General features: G+C 42.6%; 1 protein-coding gene across 3 annotated transcripts; it reads right to left on the reverse strand.

Annotated features, from left to right (window-relative positions):
• Positions 1 to 4,392: 4,392 nt before the first annotated feature.
• tfap2c (transcription factor AP-2 gamma (activating enhancer binding protein 2 gamma)) lies at positions 4,393 to 15,758 on the reverse strand. 3 transcript variants are annotated; one of them, XM_080784266.1, is made up of 8 exons: positions 15,372 to 15,758; positions 14,054 to 14,542; positions 13,756 to 13,807; positions 12,228 to 12,299; positions 10,401 to 10,623; positions 8,627 to 8,745; positions 6,880 to 7,021; positions 4,393 to 4,990 (listed from the first exon to the last, which is right to left on the reverse strand). In XM_080784266.1, the coding sequence occupies exons 1-8, from the start codon at positions 15,417 to 15,419 to the stop codon at positions 4,696 to 4,698; spliced, it is 1,440 nt and encodes a 479-aa protein (XP_080640392.1). In that variant the 5' UTR covers positions 15,420 to 15,758; the 3' UTR covers positions 4,393 to 4,695. The 3 variants fall into 3 exon arrangements, with proteins under 3 accessions (XP_080640392.1, XP_080640391.1, XP_080640393.1); XM_080784265.1 differs by having other exon boundaries at positions 12,201 to 12,299; XM_080784267.1 differs by lacking the exon at positions 12,228 to 12,299.
• Between the last annotated feature and the right edge of the window lie 4,934 nt (positions 15,759 to 20,692).

Raw genomic sequence — 20,692 nt, forward strand, 5'->3', positions numbered from 1 at the left:
AGTGGAGTAGAAGTAAAGGTATTGGAAATAGGAAATACCTCAAAATTGTACTTAATCAGTAGTGTAAACTCTAATTGGACCTTGGTCTGGTTCTGGCAGACAGGTAGTGTGTGTGCAGGCTGGGTGGTGTGGGACAATCCAGTTGAATTATTCCTTTGGTACGACGACTGCGGCGGCGGGCCCGGGAGAACAAATAACGGGACACGAGACAGTATCACGCCAAAGGTTCACACAGTTTATTATACACACAGGAACATATATAGAGCTGCATGGATCCCAAATGACGTGACAACAAGATATGAGACATAATAACCGCTAACTGCAGCAAGGCTGACCTTTCTGTCTGAGATGTCTCTCGTAGCCTAACTATAAAGTATGCTACAGATCAGTCAGTACACAATACATATCAAGTACACTGTGTCTCACGTTCAAGTACACAGCCATGGGCGATCATGATTATAACAAGTAGTACAGTACTTGAGAAAACTTACTTAGTTATAACTTTCGACCACTGGTAAGATGGGGGGTGAATATACTCTGCCTTTAAGTAATGCCTCGTGTTGAACTGGTCATTAAAAGACACTTGGAGGAGAAGCAGCTCAAGTCCATTTAGTCCAAGCCCCAACCTCCTCTCCGCACTCACAGCCCCACGCAAGAGCCTAATCTGAGTAACTGAAAGCAGTTAAAGTTAACCGCTGGCAGGGCTGTGAGCCACCAGGTTGACAGTTCTGGTTAGACAGGTTCTGAGGGAGAGAGAGGGGAGAGGCTGCTACTTGTTAGTCTGATGAGTGTGACACACTCATGCCTCTTCTCCAGTATAGAGTGCAGCTCGCTCGGCCGAGGCCCAGTCGTCGACTGTATAACTGCTTTTAGGAGGAATAGCAGTGCAAACTGTGTGTCATGATAACGTGCCTGGCACTGATAATGTGCTGGTGGAGTGGGTTGAGGGGGGCTGATGTTATGTAACACTTCTGGTTTTGAATCACCTTCACTGGAAACAGAACGTGTGCGTTCCGCTTGGGAAACATCTCTCAACACTGGATTGACACACAAAGCAGTGAAGCGGCGTCCCGTGTGTGTACACATAAAATGCCTACATTTCAGTGAAGTGCGATACGAATATGGACATTCTGCAATAAATCTGTTTGGTGGAGGAGTCCGTCACTTTGGTGTGCTCATAAATCCTCCTGTGTGACAAATCCAACATAGATGTACTACTATGAGCCATGTTGGTATGTGTGTGTGTGTGTGTGTGTGTGTGTGTGTGTGTGTGTGTGTGTGTGTGTGTGTGTGTGTGTGTGTGTGTGTGTGTGTGTGTGTGTGTGTGTGTGTGTGTGTGTGTGTGTCATTTTTTTTTAACACATAAACAAAGACAAGCCACATGAATCAGCAGAGACGGGCTGAGTAAAGTGATGATTAAGCAACCTTGCTCAACAAGTCGAGTCCATCCGCACTTTCCATCCCCTCTGTTTCTCACACACACACTTCAAAGGAATTGTCCTCTGTTGTTGTGAAACTGGCAGCCCAGGTATACACGAGAGGGACCTCATTTACACAGCGACACAAGAACACACCTGCACAGATGGGATGGAAACCATGGGAGAAAAGAGGAAGTTTCAACTTTCAACAGATAAACAAGCCTTATAGTAATTTTCAAACTTTTTGTACCAAAGCCAAAGGCATAGCCTACAGATGCAGGGCAAGTCCAAATCTTAAAGGTACACCTGTATTCATAGAGACAATATGTGGATCGACAAGCTTTAAACGCAGCCTGGACTGTTTCAATTCTCAAATTACATGTTCAGCTCATGCCCAAAATAGGGATGCCATGTTGAAAATGTTTTAAATATTTTGTGGGTTTATATAATTTGCCTCTGTATTGATAGATGAGTGTTCACAAAGTACAGATATTGTAAATTAAAGTTCATTTGTAACTTATTTTGTATTCTGTAGTTGTAAATTGCAATAGTTGTCTCGCGGCACACCAAGACTAGATCAATGGAACGGGATGGGTGACTACAAGTTGTTTTTTGCTCTTAGCTCAACATGTCTTCACACATCACATTGCTTTTAGTGGACTCCCCACACATAGTCTACTTCTGTGGTTACATGAGCGTGGATAATGATGGCCACTGTTCCCATTAGTTTGAGATTTTGTCTTTGATGTTTATTAATGGAATATTCAAACCCATGACTAGGCCCTCAAAAGAAATTCATTACTTTTATTAACAAAATCTCTCTCTCTCTCTCTGTGTGTGTGTGTGTGTGTGTGTGTGTGTGTGTGTGTGTGTGTGTGTGTGTGTGTGTGTGTGTGTGTGTGTGTGTGTGTGTGTGTGTGTGTGCGTGTGTCTGTACAGATAGGCAAAATAACTGAATTGTTAGCAAGGTCAGGGTTGAGTCTTTTATTCATTTTTCCTTGCAACTTGATTTTTTTTTTCTTTTTTTACAGATGTTCAAAAAGTATGTCATACCCACTGCCTAACCTCTACCTGATAAAAAACTAACCCATTTATAAAAGTTTAACACATCATAAAAACCATACACCAGAATGATACCATTATTTACACAAGCCCATTAAATTACAACATAAATTAGAAAGTATTTACATTCAGGACAAGATACTGGATAAAATGTTTGTAATTCAATGTCTAATTAGAAACACACGTTTTTTGTTTTGTTTTAAAAGAAAGAAATATATACATTTACACGTGCTCGCTCTCGCGTGCGCGCACACACGCACACACACACACACACACACACACACACACACACACACACACACACACACACACACACACACTCATACACGTACATACGTACACTGGCAGGACTGAATTGGCTGGTTGGTTGACATCTACATGGGGTTCTTTTAGTACTAAATGTGTCACATATCCAATGGACTAAGACTCTTAAAGACTTGTTTTAAATACAGAGGAAATGGAAGCATTGCTCTGCCCTTAAGCCACACGAACACTGAAAAGGCTTGCATGATAAACTGTACTTTAAACACTCTGGTTTCTGGGGGGAACGCAGACTGAGTGACAAGCAAATTGTCAATGTTTTTCCTTGTCTTTTTCTTCGGTCACTCAGCTCTACGGTATGAAACAACTGCCATGAACAAAAGCAAAGTGATAATACTGGACCCATTTTGGTGTTGTGAAGAGAGAGAGAGAGAGAGAGAGAGAGAGAGAGAAGAAATCACAAGCACATACGAGGAAAAGGATTAAGTAAAATTTCTTCTCTCTGTCTTTCCCGTATTTAAAAAAAGAATTCTCTGTTGGAAGTCCAATGGGATGTGAGTGAGCACCACAGAAGAGACAGGAAATCAGTGGATTTGCCTCCAGACGGGGGGGAAGGGGGTGGGAGGGGAGGGGGGTGGGATACAAATCGGAGAGGAATTCACAGCCACAGCAACTCATCTTGAAATGATGTCCTCTGGGAAGAAGGAAGAAAAATTACAGTCTGCTTTCTGTTGTGTTCTGTTCTGGCGTCAACACACCGTTCTACACAGACGCTGTGTGATGTGCTGCTGTAGAGAGTCCTGCTGAATGAAGCTCTCGCTGTGACCGGTCAGCACCATAGGTGCTGATCACAGGAATGCATGTGTAGGAGATACACTTCCATTCATAGCAAGTAATCAGTGCATGGGGGGATCCATAATGTGTTTGTTTGTTCCATAAGATGTGTTGGATAGCAACACCCCATGGCAGTCACACCGCCAACGGGACCCCATGGCAGTCACACCGCCAACGGGCACCCCATGGCAGTCACACCACCAACGGCACCCCATGGCAGTCACACCACCAACGGGACCCCATGGCAGTCACACCACCAACGGGACCCCATGGCAGTCACACCACCAACGGGCACCCCATGGCAGTCACACCACCAACGGGACCCCATGGCAGTCACACCGCCAACGGGACCCCATGGCAGTCACACCACCAACGGGACCCCATGGCAGTCACACCACCAACGGGACCCCATGGCAGTCACACCACCAACGGGACCCCATGGCAGTCACACCACCAACGGGACCCCATGGCAGTCACACCGCCAACGGCACCCCATGGCAGTCACACCACCAACGGGACCCCCATGGCAGTCACACCACCAACGGGACCCCATGGCAGTCACACCACCAACGGGACCCCATGGCAGTCACACCACCAACGGGACCCCCATGGCAGTCACACCACCAATGGGACCCCATGGCAGTCACACCACCAACGGCACCCCATGGCAGTCACACCACCAACGGGACCCCATGGCAGTCACACCACCAACGGGACCCCATGGCAGTCACACCACCAACGGGACCCCATGGCAGTCACACCACCAACGGGACCCCATGGCAGTCACACCACCAACGGCACCCCATGGCAGTCACACCGCCAACGGGACCCCATGGCAGTCACACCACCAACGGGCACCTCAACAAAGTAGGTGGCTGTGGACACAGACGTATGGTGACCCCATCTATTTGACTGGAAAGTCCCCAGAAATCATTTTTGTCTTATTGTTACCAAAATGCCAAAACTAGTGAATAGCAATTTGAAAATAGTCCAAAAGGCCGACAGACAAGGAGGGGGCAGGGGGCTGGCTGGGGTGGGTGACTGTCGTAAAAGAGATTGACGGGGGGCGACTAGGGGGCTCTGAAGTCCATGAACACTCTTCTGTGAAAAAGTCTCATTATTATTTCCTGTGCTTCTCCATTTTGTCGGCGGATTTGTTGCCGTTGTCCGAGGCCGAGCCTTGGCTGTCGCCGCCGCTCAGGTACATCTTGTCCACCTGCTTGAGCGACTCGTTCAGGTAGTTCTGCAGCGAGGTCATGGCGGCGCAGATGGCGGGCGAGCCGAAGCCGTGCGTGATGAGGCTGAAGTGGGTCAGGCAGCCCTGGATGCCGGGGTCGAGGATGGGCGCCGGTCGAGAGTTTCCCAGGGGCGAGCGGTCCTGAGTGAGCATGTCGGTGAACTCTTTGCAGATTTGCCTGAAGGGGAGAGAGATGTGAAATATAGTCAATGGTGGAAAGAGTACTTGCAAATGTTTTGCTAAAGGGATTGTGACATAAAAAAAGGTTTTAGTAAATTTTCTTAATTTTTTTTGGGGGGGGGGGGGGGGTTCTGAGTTCAATTGCACCCAAATAATCTCAACTTTTAACATTCAGTAGGTTTTCTGTGGTCTGGGGTTTTCTGGCTCAAACAAGTGATATTCCTGCTGTTTGTGATCACAGCCTGCAAATCCCATATATGTCAATGGGATTTGCCAGCAGATGTCACTGTTTTGCCTGTTTTCATTGCAGCTCAAAAAGGCTTCCAAACCCCAGAGAAAATTCCAGACCACAGAAAATCCACTGAATGGTCAAAGTTCAGGGTTTTTGGGGTATAATTGAGGTCAGAAAACCTAAAAGAAAAACGAAAAATAAAACTTCATGAGAATGAAACCTTTAAGTAAAAGTATCAATACTGCAATGTGGAACTACTTTGTTGAACGTAAAAGGCACCGGAATTCAAAATGCACTTGAGTAAAAGTGCAAAAGTATTGGCATCGAAATGTAGAACTATAAAGTACCATGTACTAGATGTGTTATAACATGTACTAGATGTGTTATAACATGTACTAGATGTGTTATACCATGTACTAGATGTGTTATACCATGTACTAGATGTGTTATAACATGTACTAGATGTGTTATAACATGTACTAGATGTGTTATAACATGTACTAGATGTGTTATAACATGTACTAGATGTGTTATAACATGTACTAGATGTGTTATAACATGTACTAGATGTGTTATAACATGTACTAGATGTGTTATAACATGTACTAGATGTGTTATAACATGTACTAGATGTGTTATAACATGTACTAGATGTGTTATGTTATACCATGTACTAGATGTGTTATAACATGTACTAGATGTGTTATAACATGTACTAGATGTGTTATAACATGTACTAGATGTGTTATAACATGTACTAGATGTGTTATAACATGTACTAGATGTGTTATAACATGTACTAGATGTGTTATACCATGTACTAGATGTGTTATAACATGTACTAGATGTGTTATACCATGTACTAGATGTGTTATACCATGTACTAGATGTGTTATAACATGTACTAGATGTGTTATAACATGTACTAGATGTGTTATAACATGTACTAGATGTGTTATAACATGTACTAGATGTGTTATAACATGTACTAGATGTGTTATACCATGTACTAGATGTATTATAACATGTACTAGATATGTTATAACATGTACTAGATGTGTTATAACATGTACTAGATGTGTTATAACATGTACTAGATGTGTTATAACATGTACTAGATGTGTTATAACATGTACTAGATGTGTTATAACATGTACTAGATGTGTTATAACATGTACTAGATGTGTTACATGTACTAGATGTGTTATAACATGTACTAGATGTGTTATAACATGTACTAGATGTGTTATAACATGTACTAGATGTGTTATACCATGTACTAGATGTGTTATAACATGTACTAGATGTGAAGGTTGAAGTCTAGCCTCTATCATCTAGTGATTCAACTGACGAAGCTACTTGAGAGCTGAAGATGAAATCCTCATGCATGATGACATTTCCATTCAGTTTAGCAAGTAGCGAGTTCTCTGAACCGTAGCTAATAAGCCAAAGAAATCACAGGGAAATCGTTAAGTTGCTAAAACAATCAGTGAATGAACAAAATCTTTGTGAAATATCTTGATCTGTCAACTCGAATCAAAACTTGGCTTGCAGGCACTGCCAAGTTTTGATTTTAGGAGGGGGGGGGGAGAAAATAGCTAGAGGCTCTTATGCAGATTAGATACCACCATCAAGGGATGAGTTTTGTCACTTACTTGGCGGCGAGGAGCATGTTCTTGCGAGAGTTGACCTCGTTGCGCTCCACGTGCGGCCTGCCCAGGTACTCGGCGATGGCTTTCGCCGGGAATTCGGTCTCGCACACGTAGCCAAAGTCCCTTGCTAAGTGAACCGCTTCACCTATTGGAAAAAAAATCAAATATACATATTGTAATAAAAAACGACAGACTAATCACAGACAAACTCAATCCCTGAAGAAAAAAAAGCCAAGAATGTTTTGTGATGCCAAGAAGAAACTGAGGAGAAACAACACTGGGGGCTCGCTTAATCTCAAGGCCATAAAAGCCTTATCATTAGCGTGTGCTCCAAAAACTCTCTCCGCCGCAGAGAAATTCGAAATGTAGGTAATTAACATTAACATTCATCATCACCGCATGTCCCCGGGCCCCACTGGACAAAGGATTAGGATGGTGCCGTGTCCCAGGCAGACAACAGACCTCATCAATTTGGCCAGACATTCATTCCGCTAACAGCGGCAACTCATTTGGAGGCTGATGATGAGGCGGCAGAGCAGTGAGAGCATAGCGCAGAATGATCAGCTGTGCTCCGTGTTCTTGCTCGGGGGAGGAGGAGGAGGTGCTAGCGAGATGAATATATCCCTCCCTGTCTTTAGGGCGACTTGACTTGCATGGTCATAATGGATTTATGTGGTCGAAATGCAAGTGGCGAGAGCCCCGTGGCGGCCAACATAGCGGCGCTGCTTATTGATAGACACGCACATCACTGGAGGATGCGGAGCGGACGCCTATTCAGAAGCACAAGCTTTAAGGTCAGCCGGCGCTCTTGGCGAGCTGCTACACCAGGATAACAAGCCTTAATTCAGCTTTGAAGGTCTCTAAATAACACATGCCTCCGGTCTTTTTTTCTTACACAGAACCATCAGACCATTTATAAAGATTAGAGTTGCAGAGAGAGAGAGAGAGAGAGAGAGAGAGAGAGAGAGAGAGAGATTTTCTTTTAAAAATATATATATTCTGGTTTAGCCTGGGGCAGGTAGACGTGATTGAAGTGATATCACGAGCATGACGATGTGTCATTGTCTAGCCCAGGTATGACTGATGGGGCTGTTTTAGCAATGGAGGCATTTACAAGGAAGGTTTAGAATATGGGCGATTTTTACTAGTCCCAGGCCATTTGAAGGAGAAAAAAATCCAACTGAGATCGCATACAGTATTTTAGTTGTGGATGTGCAACCGATAATGTCACTACACTAGTCGGAAAGCAATCCATAGAAGCGTATTTCCTTTTGTAGGTCTGTACTGTTGACTTTTCAGATATTGCACAAATAACCGCTAACCTATAAAGTCACAAAGCAAGGCAGAAAATGAAGTAATCTCTTCCTTGATATCTGCTGTGATGGTCCAAAGACAGATGACAGACATAGCTCAGTCATTGACTTCAGTCAAAATTGAGACAATCACTACAGGATAGCTGCTACTGACAGACTAAATATATAATATACAAATAATGAGTCTGACATGGCCCTGTACTGCACTATATTACGTACGTTATGTAATAAACATGGTAATAAACATATAAAACCTTTAACATACTATATGAAACAATATCATAGACAGATCGAACCTCTTCGTCCTGGGTGTAGTATACAGGCATGCATGCTAAGCAGGGAAATACTTTGCAGCACATGTTGCATAATTGAGCTGCATTCCCAGTGACCGAAATTATCCTAAGCAAATATGCAAAGTACTGAGTGACAGCTCATACCTTCTACTAGTGCCGTGAGTAAAGTGACATTAGCTGCCTTCCGTCTCCCCGCAGGCAGGTTAAGTCCAATCTTGTCCAGCTTTTCTCTCAGGGAACGGCCACCATTCTTTGACTTGGCTCTGTGGAAGAGGAATACATTATACTATTATTTTAGCATATCTTTGTAAAATGATGTTAATTTAACCCTGTGTGTGTGTGTGTGTGTGTGTGTGTGTGTGTGTGTGTGTGTGTGTGTGTGTGTAAACAATGTACACGTATCGTTACTGTCCATTTCTATTTACATTGAAACTCAGGAGGGACACATGACAGAACAGAACGGACGCATTCCATTACACATTTTCAACCACTGCCTAACTACATTCCACATTCAGCCAAACTCAAGAGTTTTTAAGTGCTTTCAAATAGCCTGTCAGAGGAGAACCCAGCGCAGTCACCCCTGAACGAGGGCTCATCATACACTTTTGAAAAACAAATAAATCAAACACGAGCAGGTCCCGGACTCCCGGATACCTCTCCTGACCCAAACCCGCCGCCAATGATGCTTCAGCACAAACGGAAACACAGCGCATACATAGCACAAATTCGCTATTGCTGTGTGGCCTATATGACCTACTTAAAATGTCTGTTTTGTGTGTGAACTAGAATTAACACCAGAAACGGCGAACACGAAGGGTTAAATTAGTACACTAGCCCGCCAAACACGAGACTCTCATGTTCCAGGGTTTACATTCTTTAATCCATGTTTTAATCCTGATCGTATCGTTAGCTACTATTTGCTAATACAACAACACAAAGTGGGACAGTGGCCGCGGCCATTTTGAAGATGCGCGCGCATCCACTTCCATTCTAAGCCCTGCATTCAAAGCCCTGTATCTCAGAAACGACATTGAAGGGGGGCCGTTTCTGGTGAAAACAAGGGTTTTCAACGGCTTGTAGCAGGCGCAGTGAGTGTCCACATGGTTGTAGGATGTATCTGATGAGACTGCTATGTTATAAAAGAAAAGAGGACGCACAACTCGTATAGCTATCAACTATGCCATAAAAATTCTCTTCTTCAGGGTATGACTGCCTGTGTTAACATAGTGCCAAATTGTGCCATAAGGTCATCTTCTCTCTTGCAATAAGAGCTACCCTGCTGCAGCCCCAATCTCAACTCTAATAAGCATAGCGGTAAGTGTGCACGCTCATGCGTGCACGCACGCACACACACAAACATGAACAGAATCGATAAAACCACTACAATCCTTTGCATTCAGTACCAACCCATCTTTCACATTACTGCCAGGTGTTCTGATGTAACCTACTGTATCCCCAAAGGAGGCAATAAAGCCAAGTTAGAAGACCACACAAAAATATCTAATAACTGGTGGGCCAAACTATATAATCAGAAACTGCCACAAATGCTTTTTAGTACATTTCTGACAATATCTGAAACATGCTGAAATGGCAGCATTGCACCGGATCAGTGAACATTTGCTTCTCATCTTGCATGCCTATGGTTCGTTAATTGGTTAATAGACTACAGGCGGCCATTAATGAAGATGGAATACAGGGCTCCGATACATTAGCGCAGTGGTCCCCAAACTTTTTAAGCCTGTGACCCAAAAGAGAATTAGACGTTTGCCCGGGACCCAAACTAACATTTGTTTTCGGATTTATGGAACTTCTCAGATTTCTTTCTTTGATTTCTTCCTGAAATTACAGAATTTCTCTGTGTGGGGACTAATACCAGTCCATTTCGTATGTCATTGTTGAGAACACTTCGAGGTCTCACCTGCGTAGAACGCCTCCCAGTAGCGAGGCGTTGAGGCACTCGGGGGGCGACAGGCGTCTCTGGACCTCGGCCACGGTCACCTTGTACTTGGAGGTGGAGCTGAGCAGGGACAGGCGACCGGGCACGGAGCAGAACACCTCCGTGGGGTTGGACACCATGCCCAGCAAAGACTCCTTCTGGAAGGGAAGGCCCAGGCCGTGGCCTTTGGGAAGAGTGACGGGACCTGCATGGAGAGGAGAGGTGGAGAGAACGTGAGCGAGCTTAATAAACCCATTAAGACCTGAGACCAGATTCTACACAATGTCTTCCAAATCCTGCCGGTTTTCTGAAAGAACGTATCTGACTTTTTTTTCATGTCAAGGACCCACAAAAGTATCTGTATTTGGCCGTGGACCCCCATCTGGAAATATGTTGTTCCAGGGACCCCCCAGAAGCAAATATTCAAGTTAGAAACGTTCACTGTGAAAGAATATATATTCAAAGATGTGTGCCACATTTTCACGATTTTCAAAACTACAATCTCATGAACATGTCAGGCCAAAGAGGAGGATAATTTTTACTTTATCATGTGAATGTTAATTTGCTCCTACATTATGTGAACCCTCAACCTCCACAGTGTTGTTGTTGTTTGTATACGTGGGTTTTGGGAGTGCTATGAACTCAAAGCCTGAGTCACAGTTAAGAGTCAAACTATGTCCTTTACTTACAGTACACTGGGTGCAAATGTATAGTATGCTCCGGACGGAGAACAATAGAACTTGCGAGGCTTGCGAAATGTCATGGTTTTCCCAACATAGGTTTCGCTGAGGTTTAAACAGCAGAAAAGTCCCTCATTCCTCACACACCCTCCACAGAAAACATCTAAACACACACAGACAGATCCTCGTCCACACATCATGCTGCTGTGCGATACTATATGCCATTCATGGGCAACTGGCGGCCCGCGGGCCACATGCGGCCCCCACCTTCACCTAATGTGGCCCTCAGCCTCAGAAAATTATTCAGGATTTCAATTCAATATATAGCAAAAATAGCCGATCTACAAGTTCAAAACGCATCGCATCGCAGCTTTTTGAGCTTGTAGATCGGCTATTTTCGCTACGACATGCATGCAATGTGGCTCCTCTGGAATGACAAATATAATGACCCTCTCCATGGTCAAAGTTGCCCACCCCTGCTATACGCCCTGGGTGTCTCATGATGATGCACACAGCATCTAGCCAGTCCATGCCACCACGTCCCTCCCTGCGTTTCAATGGACAACCTGGGTTTAGAGCAGTGGTTCTCATCCTTTTTCCACATCAAGGCCATTATTTATTCAGCATTTGAGCCACGTCGGACCACCATTTGATTTTTAGCTTCTCAAACCCAAATGTAGTTGTCACTGCGTACGATTTATTGTATTGATGTGGTATAGGAGAGATAACGGGCAAACGTTGATCAAAATAACAAGTAGTCTTCTACATTCTCTAATTGTGCAGACTTCTTGTAAATTAAACAATACAGATGTTTAACAAGAAATTTTACTTTCGAGAGGGTAAAATTATGAAATTATGTTTCATTTTACGCTCTCAAAAGTTATTAGAGATCTAATAAGGGTCCATTTAGTTACCAACTCTCCATCATTTAGCTGGGGGACCACATGGAACCCCCTCAAGGACCACTGGTGGTCCCCTGGGCCAAAGCCCAGTGGGTAAGATAGGGTCAACGTTCAAAACCTCCAGCCCCACACAATGCACTGGACAGCAGTCTCACCGGACAAAACAAATACAGCACAAACTACACAACGAAACGACGTACTGTAACTGTAACTCTCTTCATCCTCACCCGCAAGAATGCCCCCCTGATAACAAGTCCTCTGTAAGCGATCAAGGTTTCGGCCACCTCGCAGTCCTAATACTGAGACAAAATAAAATCACACATGTCATGAGTTTTAAACTACTTTTAAACTACTTATGCACCCTGTACGTTGGTGTGCGTCAAACAGTGAAAAAATAGCCGGTCTACAAGCTCGCAACGCGTCGCATTGCGCCGCGTTGCGCCGCGTTGCGAGCTTGTAGACCTGCCATTTGTTAAAATGTTTTGTCGATGCTTGACAGTTTTCTTCTATAAGGACAGGAAAATAGTTAACGTCTGAGGCACATGTGGCTAAGAGGAGTGACACGCCGCTGTTTACAAACGCTAACTCGTTTCCCTACAGCATACATGCCCGTGAGCAATCACAGATTTCCGCAACAAGGACTGGTTTGTTTATTGTGCTATGCAAACTGTCACTGACTGAATAATGCTGCATAATATTAATTTGCGCCTTACTTTCCCTTTCTTTCAAGCAGATAACGCATTGCATTTATTACCCATATTGCTGATGAATATTAATTCAATTAGAAACCAAAATTATTTATTATAATTCTTTAGCATTATAATGGAAATAAAATAATATATAACAATAACAATGACAATAATAATTTGCGGTGAATGATATATGAGGTAGAGTGACCCTATTGGATATATGTTTATATATATTGATATAGGCTATACTGACATATGTTTTTTTGTAAGCTTACAGAGCTGAGTAAGACAGTAATGTTGTCTAAGGATGACAGCAACATTAAAGTACTTTATATATTCTTGGTCATGCAACACATAGCTTAAATCCTCGTTTATTCTTTCTGAACAATTCATGTCCCAACAAATGACTGAACTGTCCTCCACATACAGGCAGCTAAGGCTTAATATGCCACACCCCAGCAAAAAAGCTGGTTCTGCAAGCGTCTGGGCTGCAGCTTCAAGATCAACTCACAGACATTGCTGTTAACTTCAGCTGAAAAGAGTGCCGGGCTTAATCAACTTAAACATAAACCAGAGCTTTCTCTTCTCAACACAGGGGTTGTTAGCCCTATTGCTCAACTTCCATGTCTTGTCAGCTACACTGCCATTTTTTGAAACGGATCTTTTCTTCCCACTGGGCATCCATTCAAACACGTTCAACACTAGAATAGACTACGGATCACAGCGAGCTTAGTTAAGTGCATCAGATGGCAACGAGGATTAGTGCTGTATGCAAAGTACAAATACAACACTCCTCCTTTTTGCTGTGTGTTCTCTGATTGAATGCCCTGACATGCCACTGTACAAATGTTTTTTTTGCTTTTCCAAATACGGGTAGTGGAAAGTATGGTCCTTTACAGTAAATTTCCAATCCCTTCCAGTTATGATTGCATCCTTGTTTAATACTTAATGGACAAAGAAAAACCTAATACATATAAGCCTTCATTTCAACTCCTGACTCCCGAGTCCCCACCACCCCCTTTTTTGTTATAACCTACATTAACCTCATATATAAAATATAACTCACCTTTTTTTATGACTGTCTGGTCTGCCATTATAATACTGTGGTCATCTACGTGCTGATAAAAAATGAAAATGAAGACATTAGCCATGGTGTACAATACATTGGCTATGAATGCATGCTTACATTTATTTGTATTATTATTCGTTTTTTTGTTTTGTTTTTCTTTGAGGGGGGGGGGGGTAGTCCTACACATAAAAATAAAAAGGGGGGAAATAAAAAGTGATACCAACTTTAGAGTTCACAAAAAACTATATATATATAGGCCTAAATAAACAAACCAACACCAGAGCATTGGACTCACTTGGACGTCGTCTAATCCGTGGCCTGTCATGTCGTGCATTCCCATATTCCCATCGCCGATGCTAGACGAGTCCATGTTGTGAACGTGAGGAGGAGGCAGCAGCTCCGGCCGGCGGAAGCCCTCTCTCCTCACCCCCGAGGAGGAGCCTCCGTCCAGGCCCAGGATCTGACTCGCCAGGCCGCTCCTGCCCCCGTGAGCCCCGACCCCGACGAGTCCCTCCTGGCCCTGCCGGCCGGGCCACGACTGCTGCTGGTTGGAGGACTGCGACTGCTGGTGCAGTGAGTTGATGTTAAATGGGTCGCCGAGGTGCGAGTACGGGTCGCCGGACTGCGGGTACGAGATGGGCTGGTAGGGCGGAGGGAAGTACGGCGGCTGGAAGTCCGAGTTGACCGAGTGTGACAGAGAGGGAGACGGGCTATAGAGGTGCTGGCTGACCGCCGGGAGGTGAGGCAGCCTGGGGTTCCCGTTGCTGCTGCCGTCGTGCCTTTCCTGGGGGACGGGTGGAGGGTGGGGAAGAAAATAAATACTACAGGCCAGGTGCTGATGAAGGTGATAATAAAATGGCGGACATGTCATTTATTACAGTACAAGATGTGAGTAAAGCAGCAGCAAAGGTGACGTCTCAGTGAGGGGAAAAATATATATGAATAAATAATATATATTAAAAAGTTTTGTAGCCTACGCATATTTTATTTCTGGCATTGATCTCGGCTAAGAAACGCGTTCCCATTTTATTACTAATTAAAAAAGTTTTATGGTCACTAGGCCATCCAACAAACTTTAGTAGTAGAACTATTAGCCACGTACAATAAACACAATATATTGCATTACATAGTATTATTTATGATCATTATTAATTTATTATTACAATGTTATTATAGTTTTTATTTTTATAATTTTGTGTGGTTGTGTGGATATTTTTTTCACATGAGGAAACTGGAAATGCGCGCACAGGGCATTGGCTGGCGTTTCTCTGTCGCCTACTTCAGTTTAATTACATCTCTCTCTCTCTCTCTCTCTCTCTCTCTCTCTCTCTCTCTCTCTCTCTCTCTCTCTCTTATTATTATTATTTTAAACAAACGTTTAGTTATAGTTTCACTCGCTAAACGTGCTCACATGTTGTGCCATGCAGTGCACTCTGTGATTCCAATTCCTCATTTGTTAAATAGAAATAGGGGGGGGATAATAAAATAAGGAATGCATGAGCTGCTGTAGCTTGTAACTTGTTTGTCATTCATTTCACCCCCCAGACCCCTTTTTCTATTTTCCGTGCCATGGTGTGGCCGGCGATCCGATCGATCGGCCGGAACTCACTCACCTCACAGTCATCCTCGTACTTGACGTTGTCTGCTAGTTTCCACAACATCGCTTCTTCTGACAGACAAGAGAACAAAATCTCTTCAAAAAAAATCAACAACAACGCGCTTGTCGTCAAACAAAAAAGACGATAATTATTCCAGGTATGATGATGATGAACCGAACGGTTTCTTCACAGTAGAAATCATGAATTGTTTTCTTCAAGCGAGCGGAGCAAATTTGGTCGAAGTCAAACTTTTTTGGGGGGGGGGGGGGGGACGGCTGCATGCATTAAAAACTACCGCACCAACTAAACTACCGCACCAACTAAAACTACGATGGGAGAGTTGTCAAGAAATATTCCCTCTCTCTCTCTCTCTCTCTCTCCGCCCGATGCTTTTGGGGTGTACTTCTGTTCTGTTGTGAAGCTGCAGAGTTGCATGTGAAGAAACTCGTCTCCCTCTCATGGACAAAGCAGTGATGTTCAGTCCTGGCTGGCTGGATGGCTGGCACCCACACTGCCGCACACACAGTGTCACACGCACACACACGCACGCACGCACACACCGTGGACTTGCTGAACCTTGCATGGTGCAGGCATGAGGTCTCTCTCTACTATATTTTGGTGGGCGTTGCTGCTGTCATGATGATGTCACCGAATATGAAAGAAAACTTCGCTGATTGGTTATCGGTGGAGTAGAGAGAGTCCAATTATATTTCTGTCCGTCTTCTTGATCGCTATACTTTTTCCCAGGCAGAAATCGTCTCATGATGCAATGCTTAATAATAATAATAATTATTATTATTATTATTATTATTATTATTATTATTATAATAGCCTAATAATAATCAGCCTATGAAATAACGACATAGTTGTGTTGATTATGTGTAACCTCTGGGATGTATGCTATTAATATCAAACCAAACCATTGTTTTTATTCTAAAATGTCCTATAGGACTGTATAGGTATAGTTAGCTATTAACATATGTAAATGCATGTAAATGTGAATGAATAGACTAGCATTAGGCCTAATGCAAGTAGCATACTTAAATCATAATAATAATTTAGTATACCCATTTAGTGTAGGCTATTTTCTAATATTAGTAAAGGTGTTAGAATTAATAGGCCTATTTGCTACAGCCATTAGCTTATAAATGAAAAATGTATTCTATTGTTACCTGCTCTAATAGCTACCTTTGCCAACAGCGAATGGAAATTGCATCAAAAGTAGCAATATTATTATAATATTATGCATCCACTGCTGTGCAATCACTCAGAAACGATAATAGTTTGTTTTTAGACTTGTATTCAAATGAACCCAACACAACACATGCTGGGTCTCCAGATTTAAGTGCCATGGTTTCGTTGACGCCAAATTCCAAGAAATAAATAAACCCGAGGGCTTCTTTCCTTTCAGGAAGAACCACTGAAGCTTCAATGAAATGAATGAGGGATCCCAACAACAACACGCATCTCTTTCTTACACCTTCATTAACATCTTTGGTGGAGCTGCCCTTCGCTTCGCCATGCATGTCCAAAACAACAAGTCTGCTTTGAAGCATTGATATGTATATGTATACTATGTATATATGTATGTATATAGACCCCACTACTGGGACTGACAGTGGAATTCATTTATTTATGTTTTGTTAAAAAAGAGACTTAGGCTTAGCTATTGTCAGTTGTCGTGTTTGTTGTTGTTGCTTTTTAAATATATAACAAAAGCTTCCAACTAGCATGCATTTTTAGTTAGTCTTAATTGTCTTGTGTTTTTTTATTATAGCTCCCAGGAGTTTTTATAACTTGACACACACACACACACACACACACACACACACACACACACACACGTGTGTAATATATATATATATATATATATATATATTACACACGTTTATTTTCCTTCATACAGAAGATTAGCACATGCATGCAGTTATTAATCACATTGCCCTGTTGTTTTAATCGCATCATGCACATTGTTCATTATATAGCATATTTAATTAAGACTGATTATAATTATTTGTCACATAATAATTCTTTGCAGAATAATTGTGGTCAGACATTTATTTTATTTATTTAGGGCCAATAGCCTGTTGCGTCTGTCCATGTCCACCATGGGAACCAGCGGACCCGAAGCAGCGACCGTGGATTAACTCTGCCTGCCAGTGCCTGATGCGTCTTCGTTCTTGGCTTGTATATTATTATTGTGACGTGAAGCAGAAACGAATGTTCACTGATTACATGATCTTTATATTAGAAAGGAATTAAGAAAGAATCGGAGGAGACTTAAACGACGTTAGACACGCTCGGTCGGACGCCGATGATTTGAACCAGCTTGTCAGCTCAATGGCAATTCATTCCCGAGATGGAATTGATTGAACTGCTGCTGCTGAGGTTTGAATTAAAAAAAACAACCACCCCTCAATTATCACAATAGTTGATGTGATGCATGTGTGAGGTGCAAGTGCAGTGTGTCTTGGAACAAGGCTACTGCATTTTAAAACCACATTAATCGAAATTATGTTTATACAAATGTTACACTAGGCTACTTATATTACAGTATTCCAGACACGCACTGACTGTGAACCATTACCACCTAATTTTAAGAAATACCCTGATTAAAAAAACGATTTAAATGACAGGTATACAGCAATTAATACTGCTGCCATTAAACTCTAAAGTGTCGTATTATATTCTTTATATGGCTTTTTGGCCTACTATATAGCCGACGTGGAGAGACAAGAGAAACAGGTGAGCAACTAGAGCAAGCCATATTATACCCCCACAAAAAAGTCACAAATAGGCATGAATGCGGACAACAATAACTAAAATAATGTTAAATGTAAAGCAATGAACTCACCCTCCAGTCTATCCTCTCCATTAAAGACATTATTTGTTGTGTAAAAGGCTCGATCCTCCGCAGCTATACTGCAGACAGACAGACGGTATAATCCCAGTGCGGAACAGCGGAGCCAGAGGACACTAACGGAGTGACTGGAATCACTGAGCGCTTCACTCAGGCTAGATGCTCACTGACTTCACCTGGTGGTGGTGTGCGCGCGTGCCCGCGCATGCGCACTCCCGTGGAACACACACACCTGAACCGGAGGATCCTTTTTTGTGCTGCTTGTATCTGTCTGTCTGCTGAGATGGTAAAACAAATAGGCCGATGATCTGCAAGATCACTGTGAGTTTGTAGATCGCCTATATTCAGAGGGGTCCCCCAAAGCTGCGTGTGCGTTTGTGTGTGTGTTGTGTGTGTGTGTGTGTGTGTGTGTGTGTGTGTGTGTGTGTGTGTGTGTGTGTGTGTGTGTGTGTGTGTGTGTGTGTTATTTAATTTATAGCTCTCCTTAGCTCTAAGGCATATGACAGTTGACATAAATCTGATGAATGTAGGCTGTTCGATAAGATGGTCCTACTTTCATTTAGGCAAAAAAAAGAAGAGACAAATGATATGCTGCTAATGAGTTGGGATGAGGCCCAATTGTGTTCAGTTTTATTTAATAAAATAAACTATAAACACACATCTCAATCTATTAGTCAGATTTACAGGACTTTCGACATAATATATACTTTCCAATAAATGCATGTTTATTGCCATGATGTGAACATATTGACGCGAGAGAAAGGGGTTAAATATTCCCCGTGGGATTTCTGGAGCATTGAGAAATGTGAAGGTGAGGTAATCCCACCCTTGAAGACAACAGTGCCCGAGGCTGACCGAGAATCTGCTTTCAAAAAGCCACGAAGCTTTTTAGGCCTAACCTGGCTCACGGTTATCTGATCTCTCCAAATACTTTAGCTTAAAACTAATGAACACATCAAAGTGTCTGTGCCATATGTTTGAGAGAGCAGCTTCCACGTCGCATTTACCTTAAATAAACGTACCTTGGCTTGATAGACAGCTTTTAATCTGCCGCAAACCAATTTAAACAGTTCTGAAATGAACAAACAGGAGTTTACAGCTAATTTATAGTCTATGTGAAATAGAAAAAGAAACATCTAAAAGGAGGGGGGAACTGTTCGCTGTCCGCCTATACCATTTTATTATCTCCCACTTTTATAAATGAATATATATTTAGGCCATAATTCAGATATACTGAAACTGAATCACTGGCTTGCAGTAAAACGGAGAAATAGCCAAGCTTTTTTCGACAAAAATGAGGTCTTTTTTTAAGATGAAGGGTTAAGGGCGGCATAGGCTATAGTATTTTCTGCACTGCCTATTTCTGTTAATTAGCTTGCATATAAGATACAGGCTATTCAAACAATAAATACACATGGAAAGAAAACGGCCAAAATGACATACATGATGCATGACAGTCTCCGGCCTGACGGCTCGGAATTTCTTAAAAGGTTGATTCAAGAAACCCAAGAAAAATGTTGATAGGCTACTTATATTTCTTTAAATAGGCCTATAAAACTTAAAATCATATATATAGCAAGTATAAAAAAATATCATTTGTAAAACCTTGGAACAGGCATTAAGGGGGAACCCTCATTTTGAATAGTGCAGTGTTTATGGTAGAAAATTAGAAATAGAAGAATATATAGGCCTATCCTTATAGGTGTAGAAGAAACGGAGAAAGCAAGGTAAACAAACAATAATAAAACATGATGTGATGCAGATGGATAAAGACAGTTTATTTTCAATCTTCAGCCACAGTGATTGTATTATTTATGGTCTAGCTTTAATTTAATGAGAAACAGGCAGTTCTCCCTGGTACAGATTTCTATGGAGGATAAGTATAGGTATAGGCTACCGTATCAAGAAAACCACATGGTAAAATGACTGAGTGTCTGCTGCCCTCTTTTGGTGGGATCTATACATTACTGCTGCAGCGCATGCAGACAACATCTTCTGCCAGTTCAACCCAGAGCGAGGGGGGGGGGGGGGGGGGGGGGTCTTATATTGCTTCAGTCATCATTTCTGTAGGCCTACGTTTTTCGTTTTAATGGCTGAACCTTTACACATCATTTTTCAATGATAGTAAAGCAAGCCTGCTAAGAGTATCAAACTCCCAAAGTTCACCAGAACACAGGAAATTACATCTATACTGTGTTAAAATGTTTCTGGGGGAGGACTCACAAACCCCCCGCTTGGGGAGTCCACAGTTCAACAACCTCCTAGACCGGATACTTTATTGACCGAGTCCTCCAGACACCCTACTTTGACCCTCTAGTCTACACACCAAATCTCTGTCAAAAATGAGATTTATGAGAGATCTACTTTTGCTGAAAGTTTGCCCCAGAATAGATATACACACGTACCGGCATATATTTTACACCACACAATGTATGACAGTCATCGATAGCCTGTGGTAATATTGGACCAATACAAT

This window comes from Protomyctophum bolini (assembly GCF_963924005.1).
Source record: "Protomyctophum bolini genome assembly, chromosome: 2".
NCBI classification, from domain to species: domain Eukaryota; kingdom Metazoa; phylum Chordata; class Actinopteri; order Myctophiformes; family Myctophidae; genus Protomyctophum; species Protomyctophum bolini.

Excerpts from the sequence above, each read along its gene's own strand:
- tfap2c (XM_080784265.1), bottom strand. The coding sequence starts at position 15,419 with ATGTTGTGGAAACTAGCAGACAACGTCAAGTACGAGGATGACTGTGAG. Across the intron at positions 13,808-14,053 it reads ACGGATTAGACGACGTCCAA|CACGTAGATGACCACAGTAT; the intron begins GTGAGTCCAATG and ends ATTTTTTATCAG. Across the intron at positions 10,624-12,200 it reads TGAAGAGAGTTACAGTTACA|GTCCCGTCACTCTTCCCAAA; the intron begins GTACGTCGTTTC and ends CTCTCCATGCAG.